At 41.4% G+C, this 15,350-nt stretch overlaps 1 protein-coding gene across 6 annotated transcripts in view; it reads right to left on the bottom strand.

Annotated features, from left to right (window-relative positions):
- Positions 1-1,337: 1,337 nt before the first annotated feature.
- Positions 1,338-15,350, bottom strand: part of bcl9 (BCL9 transcription coactivator) — a 138,460-nt gene continuing 124,447 nt past the window's right edge. For 5 of the 6 annotated variants that reach the window (XM_048196382.1, XM_048196383.1, XM_048196384.1 and 2 more), the window contains 7 exons: positions 11,819-12,153; positions 8,815-8,925; positions 8,062-8,215; positions 7,040-7,139; positions 4,636-6,931; positions 4,035-4,319; positions 1,338-3,940 (listed from right to left, as the gene is read on the bottom strand). In XM_048196382.1, coding sequence (XP_048052339.1) covers positions 2,823-3,940; positions 4,035-4,319; positions 4,636-6,931; positions 7,040-7,139; positions 8,062-8,215; positions 8,815-8,925; positions 11,819-12,153 — 4,399 coding nt within the window. In that variant the 3' untranslated portion in view covers positions 1,338-2,822. The remainder of the gene's footprint in view (positions 3,941-4,034; positions 4,320-4,635; positions 6,932-7,039; positions 7,140-8,061; positions 8,216-8,814; positions 8,926-11,818; positions 12,154-15,350) is intronic. The other variant, XM_048196387.1, reaches the window with a different exon arrangement.

Consider the following 15,350-nt stretch of genomic DNA (forward strand, 5'->3'; position numbering starts at 1 on the left):
CTGAAGTGCTTTACATTTTTCTGCTTGCAGATAAATAGGGACCAAACAAGTGAGCTAGTCTCCTTACAGCAGCTGCTAAACAATCTCAGCTAAAATTAGCCCTGCAGCAGAGAGCACTCTTCACCATCAGTCTGTGAGGAACATGTGTTGGCTCATAGCACCACAGCAAACATAGAAGAAACTTAGGAAAAAGCAACAGAGGATGGAATGGTACTGGTCTGCTTCCAGCACAGATTCAATCCATGGTCAGCCAAGCATGAATTCCCTGTATATTCAAATGAAGAATTTGCATCAAAGATCACAAAGGCTAAATTTTTCCATTTACAACAACTCTAGTATCTGAATTAAGATAACACACACTGAGACAAATTTTAAGCAAGTTTATAACTTTTCTTCAGGGTTTACAGTATCGGCTCACCCAGTATTGGTAAACTTACCCATTTGTCTCCAATATACAGTAGCATCACAGTCAACCCTGTGATTCTAAAAGTGACATGACGGCCAAGTATGGTAACCGATACTTGGAATTTGTCCTCTGCGGTTTAACCCATCCAAGTTAGTACACACACATTAGGAGTAGTGAGTAGTGAGCACACCCCCGGAGAAGCGGGCAGCCATTTGCTGCGGCGCTCGGGGTTAGGTGCCTTGCTCAAGGGCACCTCAGTCGTGGGTATCAATGGTGGAAGAGTGCGCTGTTCATTCACTCCCCCACCTACATTTTCCTGCCGGTATTGAAATCAAACCTGCAACCTTCGAGTTACAAGCCTGACTCGCTAACCATTAGGCCACGACTGCCCCATGTCCATAAGCTGGCCATATAGTATCTGTAAATGTAGATGAATTTTAACACTGTAAAATAAATTTACTAATTTGATTATGCTTTAAATTATATAAAAGTGTTTGCAAGGTTACCATTTTAAAACCATTGCTTCAAATTCTACAAAAATCACAGAAATTGCATATTCATTTGGGGACCTGCTGTAAATAAGTTCTCACAAATTCATAATTTACCTGCTGGTTTTATCCAAAGCAACCTCATGTATGCTTTGCTCAAAGAATGGTGACTGTGGAATTTATATTACAACTTAAAACATTTTAGTACCAGCTGAGATCATAAACACTTGGTACACCAACCCTAAAATGGATTAAATGTTACATCAATCCTAAAGGAAACATGATTAAATACAAAGAATAACAGATCACAAAATCCATGTTTTGATGGCTTTGTGCAACTGGTAGTCAAAAATTAAAAAGAGGAAAGCAAAACCTACACTCCCACTAGGGGGCAGAGGAAGACCATTAAGAGCCATGAGATACACACAAAGGCATTGAGACTCTTTATACCAAACAATATATTTTATTTGTCGTCCAACACCACAGCCCAGCCTTAGGAAGTGGTTCAGTACCAAATTCAATGGAGTTACACATGACGAGCATCAACACAGGAGGGGCAGGGACAAGAGGACAACCTATTAGCTTTTTTTCTGTTTTTGTTTTAATAATCATTTGTTTTCTACAAAAAAAAAGAAAGAAAAAGCCCACCCTCCAGTAGCTCAGATGTTGTTAGCGCTGCACTGTATAGCTGTACACAGCCAAGCAATTAAAAAAAAAAAAAAAAAAATCTTTTCAATGTATTCCGCAGTGGTGGCAAACAGCGACAGTCCTTGTCGAAACAGACACTGATATGCAGACAGTAGCCTGAGCGTCACTGCAGAACTGAGTGCTGGTTTATGGGGTTCAAAAACACCCCTCCAGAGTCACCCTCACCTGTACCCAGACCAGCTTACAGAAGTTTCTAAAACAGGAACGGGAGACCACACTGCATAAATCTGATTACTGCTCCTACTTGCTGTCAAAGTGTTTTTCTCTACAATAAAAAAAAACAAAACAAAAAAAAAAACACTTTATTCTTTACAGTTAATTCTTGTTTGTGCTTTTTTAATAATACTATGATCTGTATGAGGTCTTAGTTTGGTTTTATCATACACTGGAGTAGCAAAGAAAATTAAATTTAAAATATTCTGTACGCCCCACAGTACACAGTATTTTGTGGTGCTGTTGTGTCACCTACTGTCCACAAACAACCACCTCAATCCCCCCTTTACAAATGAAGATGAAAAAAAAAAAAAAACTATAGAAATCACTGGTAGAATCCCTTTAACAACACAAGTACAGTACACACATATAAAGAGCATTTCCTGTTTGGAGGGAAGTGATGCGATGAGATGTAAACATATAGCCAAGACGGTGCACCTTGTGACAAAATGTTCCTTGACTTTTCCATTTTCATATCTGTTCTTTCAGTTCACTGACTTTTTTTTTTTTTTTTTCTTCTCAACAATCTTTCTTGGTTTCCATCCATGTATAAAAGTACAATGAAGCCCCTAAACGTTCATACTTGGTTTGCTGTAGACTTATATGTGGCATCATGCCACGATGTAAAGCAAATATCCTTGACTCGAGTCAGTCTTGTAAATTCCATATACATTCCCAAGTTGCCGAAAAAGTCCCTTCCAAACGGTGCCGGACCTGAGCCCAACTTCGAGGAGAGCACAATTAGCTTCTCACACTTTCACCTGTTAAATGACATTGCCATTGGAGAAGATTCCCTGTGAACACATCCATGTGTATGTGATGGATACCCATCACTGTGTAAGCTATAAACCTTGTTCTAACCAGGTGTCAGGGTGTGTGTATGTGCACAAAAATGTCCTGGTTTCCATACATATCTGCTTAAGAACAGAGTTTATTTTTGTATTTCATTACGAAGGTTATTTCACAGGTTACACAGTTTTTCAATTGTTCATAACTGTAGTGTAGGCTCAAAACATTAAATTCCCAGGGTTCCCTGGGCCAGGGTTAAATCCCATGCCCATATCTGCTGCCATTCCTCGAGGCCTCATCTGAGAAGGCATCATCATAGTCTGCTGAGGACCACTCATCCCTTGTAGTGACATCATCATGTTAGGAGAGCCCACTGGCCCAGGGTGGTTGTACATCGGCCTTTCCTTTCCCTGCATCATTCCAGGGCCTCCCATCATTCCTGGCTGCTGGCCAGGAGACAACATCCTGTGCTGTGGCCCCATCATACCCTGACCCATGAAACCTGGGGGTCTCATAGGGTTGTGACCTGGATTACCCATGGGCATGTCCTGTGGGCCCATATGTCCAGGGCCAGGAGGACCACCCATTCCCTGCATGGGGAGGCCCATCCTTGGATTGCTCTCACCCATCATCCCCTGCATTTGGGGAAATCCAGGTGGGCCAGACGGGTGTGGTGGCTTCCCACCAGGGGCGTCCCCACCACGAGGGAAGTAGGACAGAGTCTGGCTGGGCTTCTCAGAAGGGATAATTCGAGAGAGGTCAAACTCAGGGATACCTGACGCACCTGGTCGCATGACCTCGTGTAGATCCGAATCATTAAAGACACCTGGCATGTTATTAAACTCCTGGCCTCCTGGAGTATTAGGTTTACACATACCTGGCTCACCACCAGGTCCATGAGGCATATTGCCCATCCTGCCCAGTGGCCCCCCTTCTCCTTGGAAACCCATCCCATGAGGGAAGCCGCCCTGGTGCCCAGGACCATTGTGAGGGAAGGGGACCTGTTGTGGAGGTGACTGTCCAGGGGGGAAGCCCTGTCCTCGGTGAGGAAGACCCATACGTCCCTGTGACATCATCTGGTTGTTGCCCATGCCGGGATCTTGGGAGACTGGGTTCATCATAATACCATGAGGCATCATGCCTGGACCCATAGGTCCAGAGTGAGGAGGCATATTAGGGCCCATGGGATTGGGCGAGGGCATCTGGTTTGGCATGCCATGGGAAAGTGCCTGGGAGCCCATAGTGTTCATCCCCATTGGACTCAGGGAAGGCATGGGGCCAGAAGAGTTAGGGGTCATCATTCGAGGATGACCTGGGTGATGGTTCACACCCATACCTATAAAGAGAACAAAAAGAGTGATTTAGTGGAAAAGCCCTCCAGGAAATGCCAGCATTAATACTACCGCATATTCATTAACAATGGACATTACCGGGCATGCTGTTGTTCATAGATGGCAGGTTTGGCGATCGAGCAGGCGGCGAGTCATCATCAGAGCTGGCCACGGTTTTGATTGCATCATGGTAGAGGGGTGTAGAACTGGGCATTGCAAACTTGGACATGCGGGACATCATGATGGAAAGAGGATTTTGGGATAGCGTTGGCTCCGGGGGCATGGTGTAGGGGCTGCTGGATGGAAGACTTCCTGGCACATTCATACCACCTGGTTGACTGGAGGAACTACTGGATGTAGGAGCTGAGGGAGGAGGATTACCACCTGAGAACAGGAGAAGAGGGCAGAAGAGGTTAAGGGGAGAGGAGAGTAAGGATGAAGGAAGAAGAGCTTTTACCAATGACCTTTTATTTGACATCTCTTAGCTGCTACAAAAACATTACTAAAAAGGTCCTGCTGTAACAGTATAATTAGCAGGAATAATTGAGACCACATGAAAACAGAAAGAGCCACTTAAAGTCCCTGCATCCATATAAAAATATGGCACAGATTATAAAGTAAACATATATTCATATTTTCATAAGCAAACAATATTCATAATTGTCAAAGACATTTGTGGAGGCAGGAATTTTTATTTTACCTTGCTCTACACTGCCCATCATATTTGGTGATGTCATGCTAAGGGGAGGTTTGTTGTTCTGAGGGATTCCTGGGCTTTGCATGGGCGGCTTGGGTGATGACGTCCAGCCAGGGGAGGGTGCAGGGAGCGAGGGTGACTTCATATGGACGGGTGATGCCCCTGCTGAGCCCATCATAGGAGGAGATTTAATGGCTGCCGCAGCTGCTACTGCTGCAGCTGAAGGTCCACTAAGCATACCAGCCAGCTGGGACGGTGTCTGCGGAGACTTGAGATTACCTGATGGTGAGCCCAGCATTGGAGACTGGACCTGCCGCAATGTTGGTGACTTTAGCGGGTTGACATTGACGTTGGGTGAGTTAGCCGGGCCAGACTGGACATTTAGGTCTGAGGGCTTGCGACTCATATTCCTCTGGCCGGGTGGAGGCCCTGAGCTATTGGGAGCCTGGTTTGGTGGTAAAGGAGGCATATGACTAAGACGACCATTTCCACCCACATTACCTCTTTGGTCATGTCCAAAGGGTGGCTCGCCTCTGGGACCTCTTGGATTTCCAGGGCCTTGGGGACCCATGCCAGGGAACTGTCGGTTGGGTCCCATATTGAGGTCTCCTGCATGGGGCTGTTCAGGGAAAGGAGGCCCCTGCATCATTCTCTGTGAAGGAACCACATTCTCAGGCATTGGACCTCCACCTTGCCTCATCTTCATAATTTCCTCTGGACTAAGATTCATTGGTGGATCTCTCATCTTAGGGGGCATCATCTGAGGGCTAGGGCCCATGTTTACATTGAGGTTTCCAGGCCCCATGCCAAATTCACCCATGTCTCGACCAAGACCTTTCACAAACTCCATTCTTGAGGAGGGGCTCATGGGACCATCACCTGGCATTCTGGGAAACATCATGCCACCTCCATTTCCAGGCTCCATCGGTCTTTGATTACCCATCATTCGATTCATCTCCATCATCATGCCAGGTGTAAGACCCATGCCTGGTTTATCACCCATACCTTGATGGAACATAGCTTCCTGTACAGACTGAGGATTGGGAAATCTTTCCACCCTTCCACCAGGACCTCCAAACATGCCTTGGCCAGGAGGGAATCCCCTCCCATCACCCATTTTGGGCATATCATCAGGCCAGTTCATTCCAGGTCTGGGCATAGCATTGGGCCCTCCATCCATATCAGGGTTCATCATACCTGGGAAGCCAGGCATCCTCTGCATGTGTGGATGCATCCCTCTGGGGCCCATGTTCATCTGGTCAGGGAATGGTTCAGGGCCACCAGGGCCCCACACCTCTCCAGGATTCATCTGGTAGGGTGGTGGTGGGCCTCGCATCATTCCTCTAGGTCCACCCTGATGGAGCATCATGTCTCCCATCGGTCTATGCTGCATTTGTTCCTGCTTGCGCTTCTTCTCCTCATAGAACTCTTGCTGCAGTTTTAGCCAGGCCATCTGCTCTGGGGTCATATGGTCTCCATGCTCTCCACCAGGACCTGGATGTGAGTTCATAGGTCCTGGACCTGGTGGAGGGGGTCCAAGATCATCTGGAGAAAAGGGCATGTCTCTAGGACCAGGTGGACCAAAGGGAGGCCCATCTGGACGTGGTCCTCCTGGACCACCTGGCTTCCCAAGGCTTTGTGATTGAGCCATCATGGCTTGGAGAGGCCCTTGTTCTGGTTTCTTAGGTCCTCCTTCCATCATTGCAGAATTGGGTGGAGGTCCGACCATGTTTCCTTGGCCCATGGAAGCCATGTCCTTGTCGTCTGGGAAGAGCATACGCTGTATATCACGTAAAGTCTGTAAGGAACGTTCCCGGTGTTCAAGTTGCTCTTGGGAAAGGCCCTCAGGGTTGTCCCCCATGCTAGACATGATTTCATGAGCCAGCTGCTGGTGGTGTTGAGCTGTGAGCTTAGCATCTGCCCCTTTAGGTAGATCTAGGGATGGGAAGCTCTGTTGAGGGCCAGCATTTGGAGGCTGGTTGGAGGCCTGGCTACCAGGTGTCCCTGCAGAGTTGCTACCATCATGGGATCCAGCACCATCCTGTGGGCTACTGCTGGGGAGGCTCTTAGAGTCCATACCAGCTGAAGGTGCATTGTCTGGTGGGAGGCTAGTTGGTTTTGCCCCCTGGGTTGGCTGCTGAGGTTGGGTGGGTTGCGCTTGAGGTTGTTGCTGCTGGCCTGACTGCGCTACTTTAGAGGCTGCTTGGTGGTTCTGATCACTGGAGTGAGATGAGGGCTGTTGCTGGGACGGAACTCCCTGTTGTTTAGTGTCACTTCTGAGGGACCCAATCTGATTGTTCTAAAACAGACAAAATAAAAATTAAAAATTAAAAAAAACACTTACAATGTGTGTCTGTGAAAATCATGAGATTTACAGCAAACACAATTCAGTGATGTCCTTTCTTACCAGGGGGAGCTGGGGCTTTCCACCCTTGCCGTTAGAGATATTATTCATGTGGTAAGTGATGATGTTGTCTACATGCCCCGTTATGACTGCATCTGCTGCCCTGAGATAGGAAGAAAACAGTCATAGTCAAAGCTTTGCATAACTGCGCTGATGAAAAATAACTCTTCTCTGAGGAACCTTTAATGTCTAATTTTTTTTCATGTAAAAATTCTTTCACCAATCCCAGTTTAATGTGTAAAAACAACTATAAGTCATTTGTTGGTTATTTTCTTGAAACTTTTAACAACTCTGAATTTGTGGCACTATCATCATTGCTCTGTTTAGGCATCCTAAACAGTCACACACAGTAACACTGGCACAACCATTTTGAGAACTTTGTTTGTAATTCTGTTCGGTGACGGTGTCAAATTACACAATTGAGTTTTATTACTTCGAACACTCTCACCACTTAAACTAATAATGGGTACTGTTAATGTCCACACAGCTGACCCTATCCACATTCATAACAGTTCTTAAAAAAAAAAAAAAAAAAAAAAAAAAAAAAAAAAAAATTAATAAATAAATCATAAGAATAATCACAGGAATTGGACACTAGGCTCAGTCTCATCTAGTGTGATGTCAGAGCAGTAATGGCACTGTTCTGTGGGAGACTCTTATGGTCTTGAAAACGTCTGACAAATTTTCTGACACATCCTGTCACTAATATTTGGCATTTCTAATATCTGCCATCTGAGGGTCTAGTTTAAGCAAACATGCTGCTGTCAGTGCTCAAACACTTTCATCTTTTACCACTACTACGTTTAGACATTTCTTAGCTCAGCAAAAAAGAAATGCGAAAGAGAGACAGTGACAGTGGGATTTGCTTCTTTGAACTGACAAAACCTTGACAATATGATTTAACAAAACAACTGCATTTTAGCAGGGCACCTGAGGGCACTGCTAAAATGGCAACCATTCACACATTCACAATTATAATAAGACAACAAGCATTACTAATAATGAACAAACAAGGAAATATTTACTTGTTGGCCATCTCTGTGGTGAAGACGTAAACAACCTTTGACCCTGGTTTCTGCCCACTCCCCAGTTCAGACGTTGTGCTCTGTCCTGTATTGTGGGTAGGCGTAGAGGCAGAAAGAGCACCTGGATCTGGCTTTATGTCAGTGGAGTTACAGTCTGTGCAAAACATAATAAATGTTATAGGTATTACCATATAGCATTAGCCACAATACGGTAAAATTTGCCAATCATTCTGTTTAGTGATGCCATGCACAGAAAGAATCTGCAGACTTTTTGCATTTTCTAATTTTTGGGGGAAACAACAGAATGCATTTGGAAAAAATCTGTTAAAACACATCTGAAAGTACTACATTCTTAACGTAATCAAATGAACTAAAAGGACGGACTGATAGCTGCGAAAGCTTGTATGGTATGTAAACAACTTTGTGAATGCTAGCAGTTCCGATTTAATACGGAAATTCACAAAGTTTTGTGTGTAGATTCTGCGTGAGCATGGCGATACACTAAGCATGGCAAAACAATGCCATTTTTTTGCAGTCCTTTATAAATTGCATTAGTAATCATCCAAAGTTCTTCAATAGAATATTGCAAGTTATTCCACATGCTTAATCTGAATGTGAATATTGCACAATAAATCTGTGCCGCAAGGTGACAACAATTACCATCAAGAGTTTCAAAACATATTTTACACTTTAGATGCACTTTATTACAAATACAATAAACAAATTAATAAATTAAATACTGAAACTACATACTGAAGAATCCTGGGTCATCTTCATCACTCTCTCCCCCTGAACACCAATCTGCACCGCTGTAGGGCAACCGTCGCTCTCCAACACATAACCTTTTTGCTCTACTGCCTATTTCTTTAGAGAGACAGAAGAGCATAATTACCATAATGTTCATGAAATGGTCATGAGATTTCTACTGCCATGGAGTACATTGCTATTGAATTGTAAGTTTGTTTCTCAAACACAAAGAGGATAGAAAATAGAACAAAATCACCAATGGCAGTGCAGTACCAGACTAGTCTTAGACTTTCTGAGCAACAACAGTCTGCTTAAAGTTTTACACCTTAATGAATACATTGTTCACTTCTATTCATTATAAATTCCATATTTGTCTGGAAAGTGCTGTGCTATCCTCTGGCATTCTCTCCTAATGCCATGACCTGACTAATCCAGGCTGTTCTGAAACTTTTAAAGGAGTCTAGGATGGCTTAAAACAAACTTTGGATAACTTGCAGTCAAAAATGCACACATTGCACTCTTCAGAAAAAGAATAAAACTTTTCTTGGACACGTTGAAAGTTCTTAGTCACCATTAAAGTGTCATGAAACCACAGACCAGTTCACAACAAAGTTTGGAGTACTATATGCCACTTATATTTCACCAATCATTAGATTAAAATGGTTTCAAAACCTCTCAGTAATGCGCACAGCAATTTACAATTGCATGAAATAATAAAAATACATATACACCACTTTGTAAGTTTAATGCACAAAAATACACTGCACATTTTATATCTACAACCTAATGCATAAACAGATACGCAAATACTTTCAATATTGAGATGATCACACAATTGTTAATTTTTAATGCCAAGAACACCTTGTAAAAACAGATTAAAATCATATTTTTAATGGCAATACTTTCATGTGTTCAGATTTTTTTTTTTAAATCTATGGCCAGTTGTGCAGCCCACCTAAAAAGTTATTGCATCCAGCAGTTTAAAAGGAACACCTACAACAACCAACAATACAGCAGACTTCCAGTGAAGAGAAAAAAGAGAGAGAGAAAAAAAGGAAATCACTGTCAATGTGAACAAGGTTTAAGAAAGAGAACAGCACTATTGTTAGTTTCTATACCACTGGTTAGTTCCCAGACCACAACATCTCAATGAAACTGGGACACAGTCAGGTCAAAAGGGGAGATATAAGACTTCCTGTGTACAGACAACACACACTGCTCAAACAAATGGCAAGAGCAAACTCTTGACAGCTTGAACAAACACAAACATGCACACCAAACTGCCTTACAAGCTGTCTCCCTGTGAGCATACAAGCACATCAGTACACAAAGAAAACCAAACAGGTTGCTTCTGCACAAGCCACTTCTGACTTAAACATCAACAGTAGTATTTAAAACACACATTTAAACAGTCTTTATTGTTATTTATGTGCTGCACCTCAGGCACAAAGAATTAACCATAAAAATGTAAAAAGATTCTCAAACAAAAACATGAAAAAAAAAAAAAAGAAAAATAAATGCCTGAGCCTCACACTGAAATATATTTATGCAGAGGCATTAACAACCAGCAGGGGTCCTTCAGACTGTCAAGCACACCAACCTAAAAAAAAAATAAAGAAGAGAGAGGGAGAGAGAGAGAGAGGTGTCTCCCCTCACTCAGCTAACCAAATGGTACGTTCCCTGGCGTTCCCAAACCAGGCCTATCTTGTGATGCTGCCACTAGAAAACATGCAGGGGTGTGGATGTCTTCATGCATCACTACAACCCTCAGTGCAACCCGGAGGCGGCGGGCAAACATGCACATAAACGCATATATATGTGAGAGGAAACCCAACAAAAATGTGTGACCCTTTGGGATATGTGGGTTTGCATCCTGGATCATTAAAATGTCATTCCCGGTGGAGCTTTGCCATATTCAGCTCATGATACAAGGATACAGAGCTGGGACCAGAACCATATGAAAATGATAACACAGCACAACATAAAAACATAAAAAGAGCAAAAACAGCATTATTGGCTCATTCTCAGGACATTATGCAAAAATAAAATGTAAATAAAATAAATATTATGTCCCAATTCTGTACCATTCTACCTAAAATTAGCCTTTATTTAAATTTTAAGATTATTTTCCATGTGATTTTTGAATATGTTTAAAAAAACAAAACTGTTACAATCTTTCAGTATTTTATCATGTTTATACTTGTATTTGCCTTGTAAAGCTGAAAATATACAAAATATCATGGTTTATTAATTTTTCCTCTGTTGTAATTTCATCCAATTATAACGTGATTTATTACAAGGCAGCAACAAAATAACCAGATACTACCAAACTTTCCTCAGTTATCTATTCAAATTGTAAGCAAATTAATTTCCTACTGTGAGAGGGCTGAATAATGTAGCGCTTAAGGGTTAGCGACAATAAATAGCTACTGGTACTTTGCAAGGCTGTAACCACATATTTAAGATCGGAGGTGGTAGTTTAAAAATGTATCATCACCATCAACAACAACAACAAAAAATCATTTTGGTTGACCACTAATATCAAAACTGGGGATATCTTGCTATGGAGGTTACAGTGCTGCTACATGGGCCTGAGGTGGGAAAAATATAGTTTCTTGGAAGTTCAGCAGTAACTTTTTCAAACGAAATAAAATGTTTTAGACAGAAACCGCTTCATTTCCTGAGAATGTGCCTAATGCTCGCTCTGGAAAAAAGTCCATTCAATGTCAGAACAAGGTGGTAACAGTATCGTTCTGTGCCACAGGATGATCATAATATTCAGAGATACAAAAATAACTGCACATCATGACACCGCTCAATATAATTACCTGACCAAGATAGTAAGACAAGATACTGGAGATGCTTAAAACCACACTATAGGTCATTTAAAACCACAGTGGTTAAATGATCCCTTTATTGAATGACACATTATGAATGCAAGAGCTCTGAATCAGCTTCGTAATTCAACTTGTAGGTGGAAAACAAACAATTCATAGATTTCTTTTTTTACCTTTCTGGTCCCCTTCATTGCTTGGCGTTCCTGTATCCCTTTGTTCGAATGACTCCACTGAAGTGCTCCTCTCTCTCTTAATCTTGCCTTTTGCACCATTGCCTGAACTCAGGCCTTGTCCATTTTTGAGTCCCATACTCCCTATGGGGCCTTGGGGACCTTTGGGTGTGTGGCTTCCACTCAGCGACTTGGGGTCACAAGGAGACGACTGTGATTGGCTGCCGGCGCCCCCCTGCTTTCCCTGGTTGGGCAGTTTGGAGTCCATCTGTGCGGCGCTGGAGGGGGACATTACGGGTGGCGACCTCACCATGGCCTCCTGCTTGGATTTCGGACTGCTGAGAAAAGCGAAAAAAAGTCTGTGAGAATAGCCCAGGGCACACGTGGATGGTCAAGATCTCTGATTTCAGAACTAATAAAACATTGGTACTGCTAAACTACTACATAAATCAGAGTTTCTCAACTCCAGTCCTGGGGATGCACCTGCCAGAATGATTTAGATGTCTCGCTAATTAAAACACCTGATTCAACTCATCAGATTCTTAGTGTGTCTAATAGGGAAAACATCTAAAACATTCTGGGTGGTGGGTCTCGAGGAATGGAGCTGAGAAAGACTGACATAAATCAACATCTAGAATAGAGATAAATAAAATATTTTTCATATCAAACTAATTTCTCTTTTAAAAGTAGTCAACAATACTTCGAGAATTCGAGTGTGTTTCTGGTCAGCTAAAAGTAATGTAATTTGCTCTATTGGGCCAGCTGTGTTTAAGTGTTACAAACTCAAAACGTTTAGTTTTCTGTGAAAATTTAAGCATTGGTATTTGCAAACTATGCAAAAATGTTATACTTTTTAAGACATAAATATGTAACAAAAAAATTAACACATACACTACCTTTCAAAAAGGTTTTGGGGTTGGTATGATTAAAAAAAAAAAAAGTTTTTAAAAGAAGTCTCTTATGCTCACCAAGTTTGCATTTATTGGATTAAAAATAGTCAAAAAAGTAATACGAAATACTGAAAAAATGTTACATTTCAAAATAATGCTTTATATTTTAAAATATTTCAAATGTGTAATTATTAAAATATTTTTTTAAAAGAAACAACTACAGTCTAAATTCTTACTGACCTCAATCTTTTGTTGTGTTGCCATTTACTTTTTATAAATTTATTGTAGGGCTGCATGATTTGGGGGGAAATCCAATTGCAATTTTTGTGGTTTAAAATTAATGGCACTGAAAATGCTATAAAAAAAAAGAAGAAGAAAAAAAAGAACACTAGGTTTATTGTGCTTGTTTGTAGGGCTGCACAAGTTGACTCAAAATGTGTTTTTTATATGACTAATAATAATTATGATGATCATTACATTATAATTATATTATATTTATATATATATATATATTTATATATATATATATATATATATATATATATATATATATATATATATATATATATATATATATATATATATATATATATATATATATATATATATATATATATATATAAACCCACTCACTCCTGAACACTTCTATACACTTGAGAAAAATGTATGGATTCACACATCTAAATTCGCATACATTAAATTTCTTTAGAGAGAAATATTATTTTTCCTATTTTTACCCAAAACAGTGATGTGAGCATTGAGTTATACACATGTAATGTAATGACTGTTTCATTCATACTTGACACCAGAGGACGCCCTTGCACAGAAAGCTCAAAGTGAGACTCATAAAAGTAAAAAAAAAAAAAAAAAAAAAACACACTTATATGGAAATCCCTTATATGGACAAAGTCATGCAGATATCAATGCAGCACCACCTGAATAAAACGCAGATAGACGCTTTTACTAATGAAACATGAAGACAAACACACAATTGCGACAATATATGGTTTGTCTGTTCTTCAAGCCATCTCGGGTATTTTCATAATAAAGAATATTTATAATGCAGTGCTAATTGACAGTCTCGATCACTGTATACTATAAAATAATATATTTTCTGACTCTTTCTTTGGTAGGAAGCCATGTCAGATCACAAAAGGAAGTTGTTTCAAACACACAGCTGACGTTATAAAGTGAGTAGAGTAAAAACACGTTGTTAAATGTTCTCTTTTGTCCCATTACAAGTTTAAAATGATGTTTGGCGTATGTTCCTTTTACAAAAAAAAAAAAAAATGTACGTTGTGACTCAATCTCACAGCGCTCGCAGAGATGCAGCAGCATTTACTGTGATCGAGCCGCTCTGAACACAGTGCTGTGTTTCAACATGAAACATGCTGCGCATACATTTAATTTAGAATCACAACCTTTGCGATTTCATAATCGCACTAAGCCAAATCACGATTTCGATTTTATTTCGGTTAATCATGCAGCCCTAAATTTATTGTATATTGTGAGTTAATAATTTATAACTGTCATAGATTGTAATCCATTCACATTACCTTGAAACAAGACAACAAAATGCTTTCACTCAATAGTCTCACATGTTGCAGTATCAGAAATACAAAACAAGACCTTAAAAGAACAAAAAGCACTAAATGTTTCTGCAGTTTCCACTTCGTCGGTGGAAAAGAAGTGGAATCCTAAGTCATAACCATTACCTTCCCTCGCTTTGGTAAAGAACCCACCAAAACACATAGGCCAGAGTGAAAAAACAGACAACTGAGTCATATCTTAGCAGCTGACCAGCCGATTGCAGTCACCACACCCTGAAAACATGCCATTCAATAATAGGAGGAAAATCTTGACATGTACCGGTGACGCAATTACAGTACTCCCATTGACCTTATGTCCTAGCCCTGTTCTTTGTTGACAGAGTGCCAGGTTAATATTTAATCAAAACTCGTCAAACCAGATCTCCCACAAGCTAGCCTCCATCCATACCCAAAGCAATGGGTCCACAGTGTCTGGTTACATGCCAACTGTAAGGAAACCAGGGGAAACTATTTACACGCCAACAGTAAGGGCTGGTCATTGTTGGACACCTTTGAGTTTGGCAGTAAAACTCATATTCCTTGTCTGTCCATTGCCACCATTTTGGATCTTGAATGTGTGCCTGAAAGCGCAAACCGCTTTCCAAAAGTTACCAGTTACACAGGCAATGGCTGTGTTTCAGAGCTCTGCACACTATAATGCAAAATATTTTCCAACATTCAGAGAAAATCCAAATGCCTTGGACAGCAGCTGCAAACATATACAAAATGGGGTGTGATTAGGCTGTGCGCCATAACGTTCACTGAAGGACTCCCAGGAGCCCCTCTGCCGACGCCTTAACCAGATCCAGATCTATGAATCAGCAAGAGCAGCCATTTTGGAACCAGCGTCCAGCAGGGTGGGATATATAAGCTCTGGCTGAGCTGAAGTGGGTCAGTTTCTCATATGCTCAATGAGGTTCTGGAAGCTTTCCAGGTCCAGCTCTGCCTTTAGGGCACAGTTTCCCCTGCACTTCAGCCGCAGTTACTTCAGCTTGCGCTGGTTTCCTGTCCACAAGAGACAGCTCAATGGACATAAGCAGAGGGGGAATTGCAAGT

The sequence above is a fragment of the Megalobrama amblycephala genome, linkage group LG7 (genome assembly GCF_018812025.1).
Source record: "Megalobrama amblycephala isolate DHTTF-2021 linkage group LG7, ASM1881202v1, whole genome shotgun sequence".
NCBI classification, from domain to species: domain Eukaryota; kingdom Metazoa; phylum Chordata; class Actinopteri; order Cypriniformes; family Xenocyprididae; genus Megalobrama; species Megalobrama amblycephala.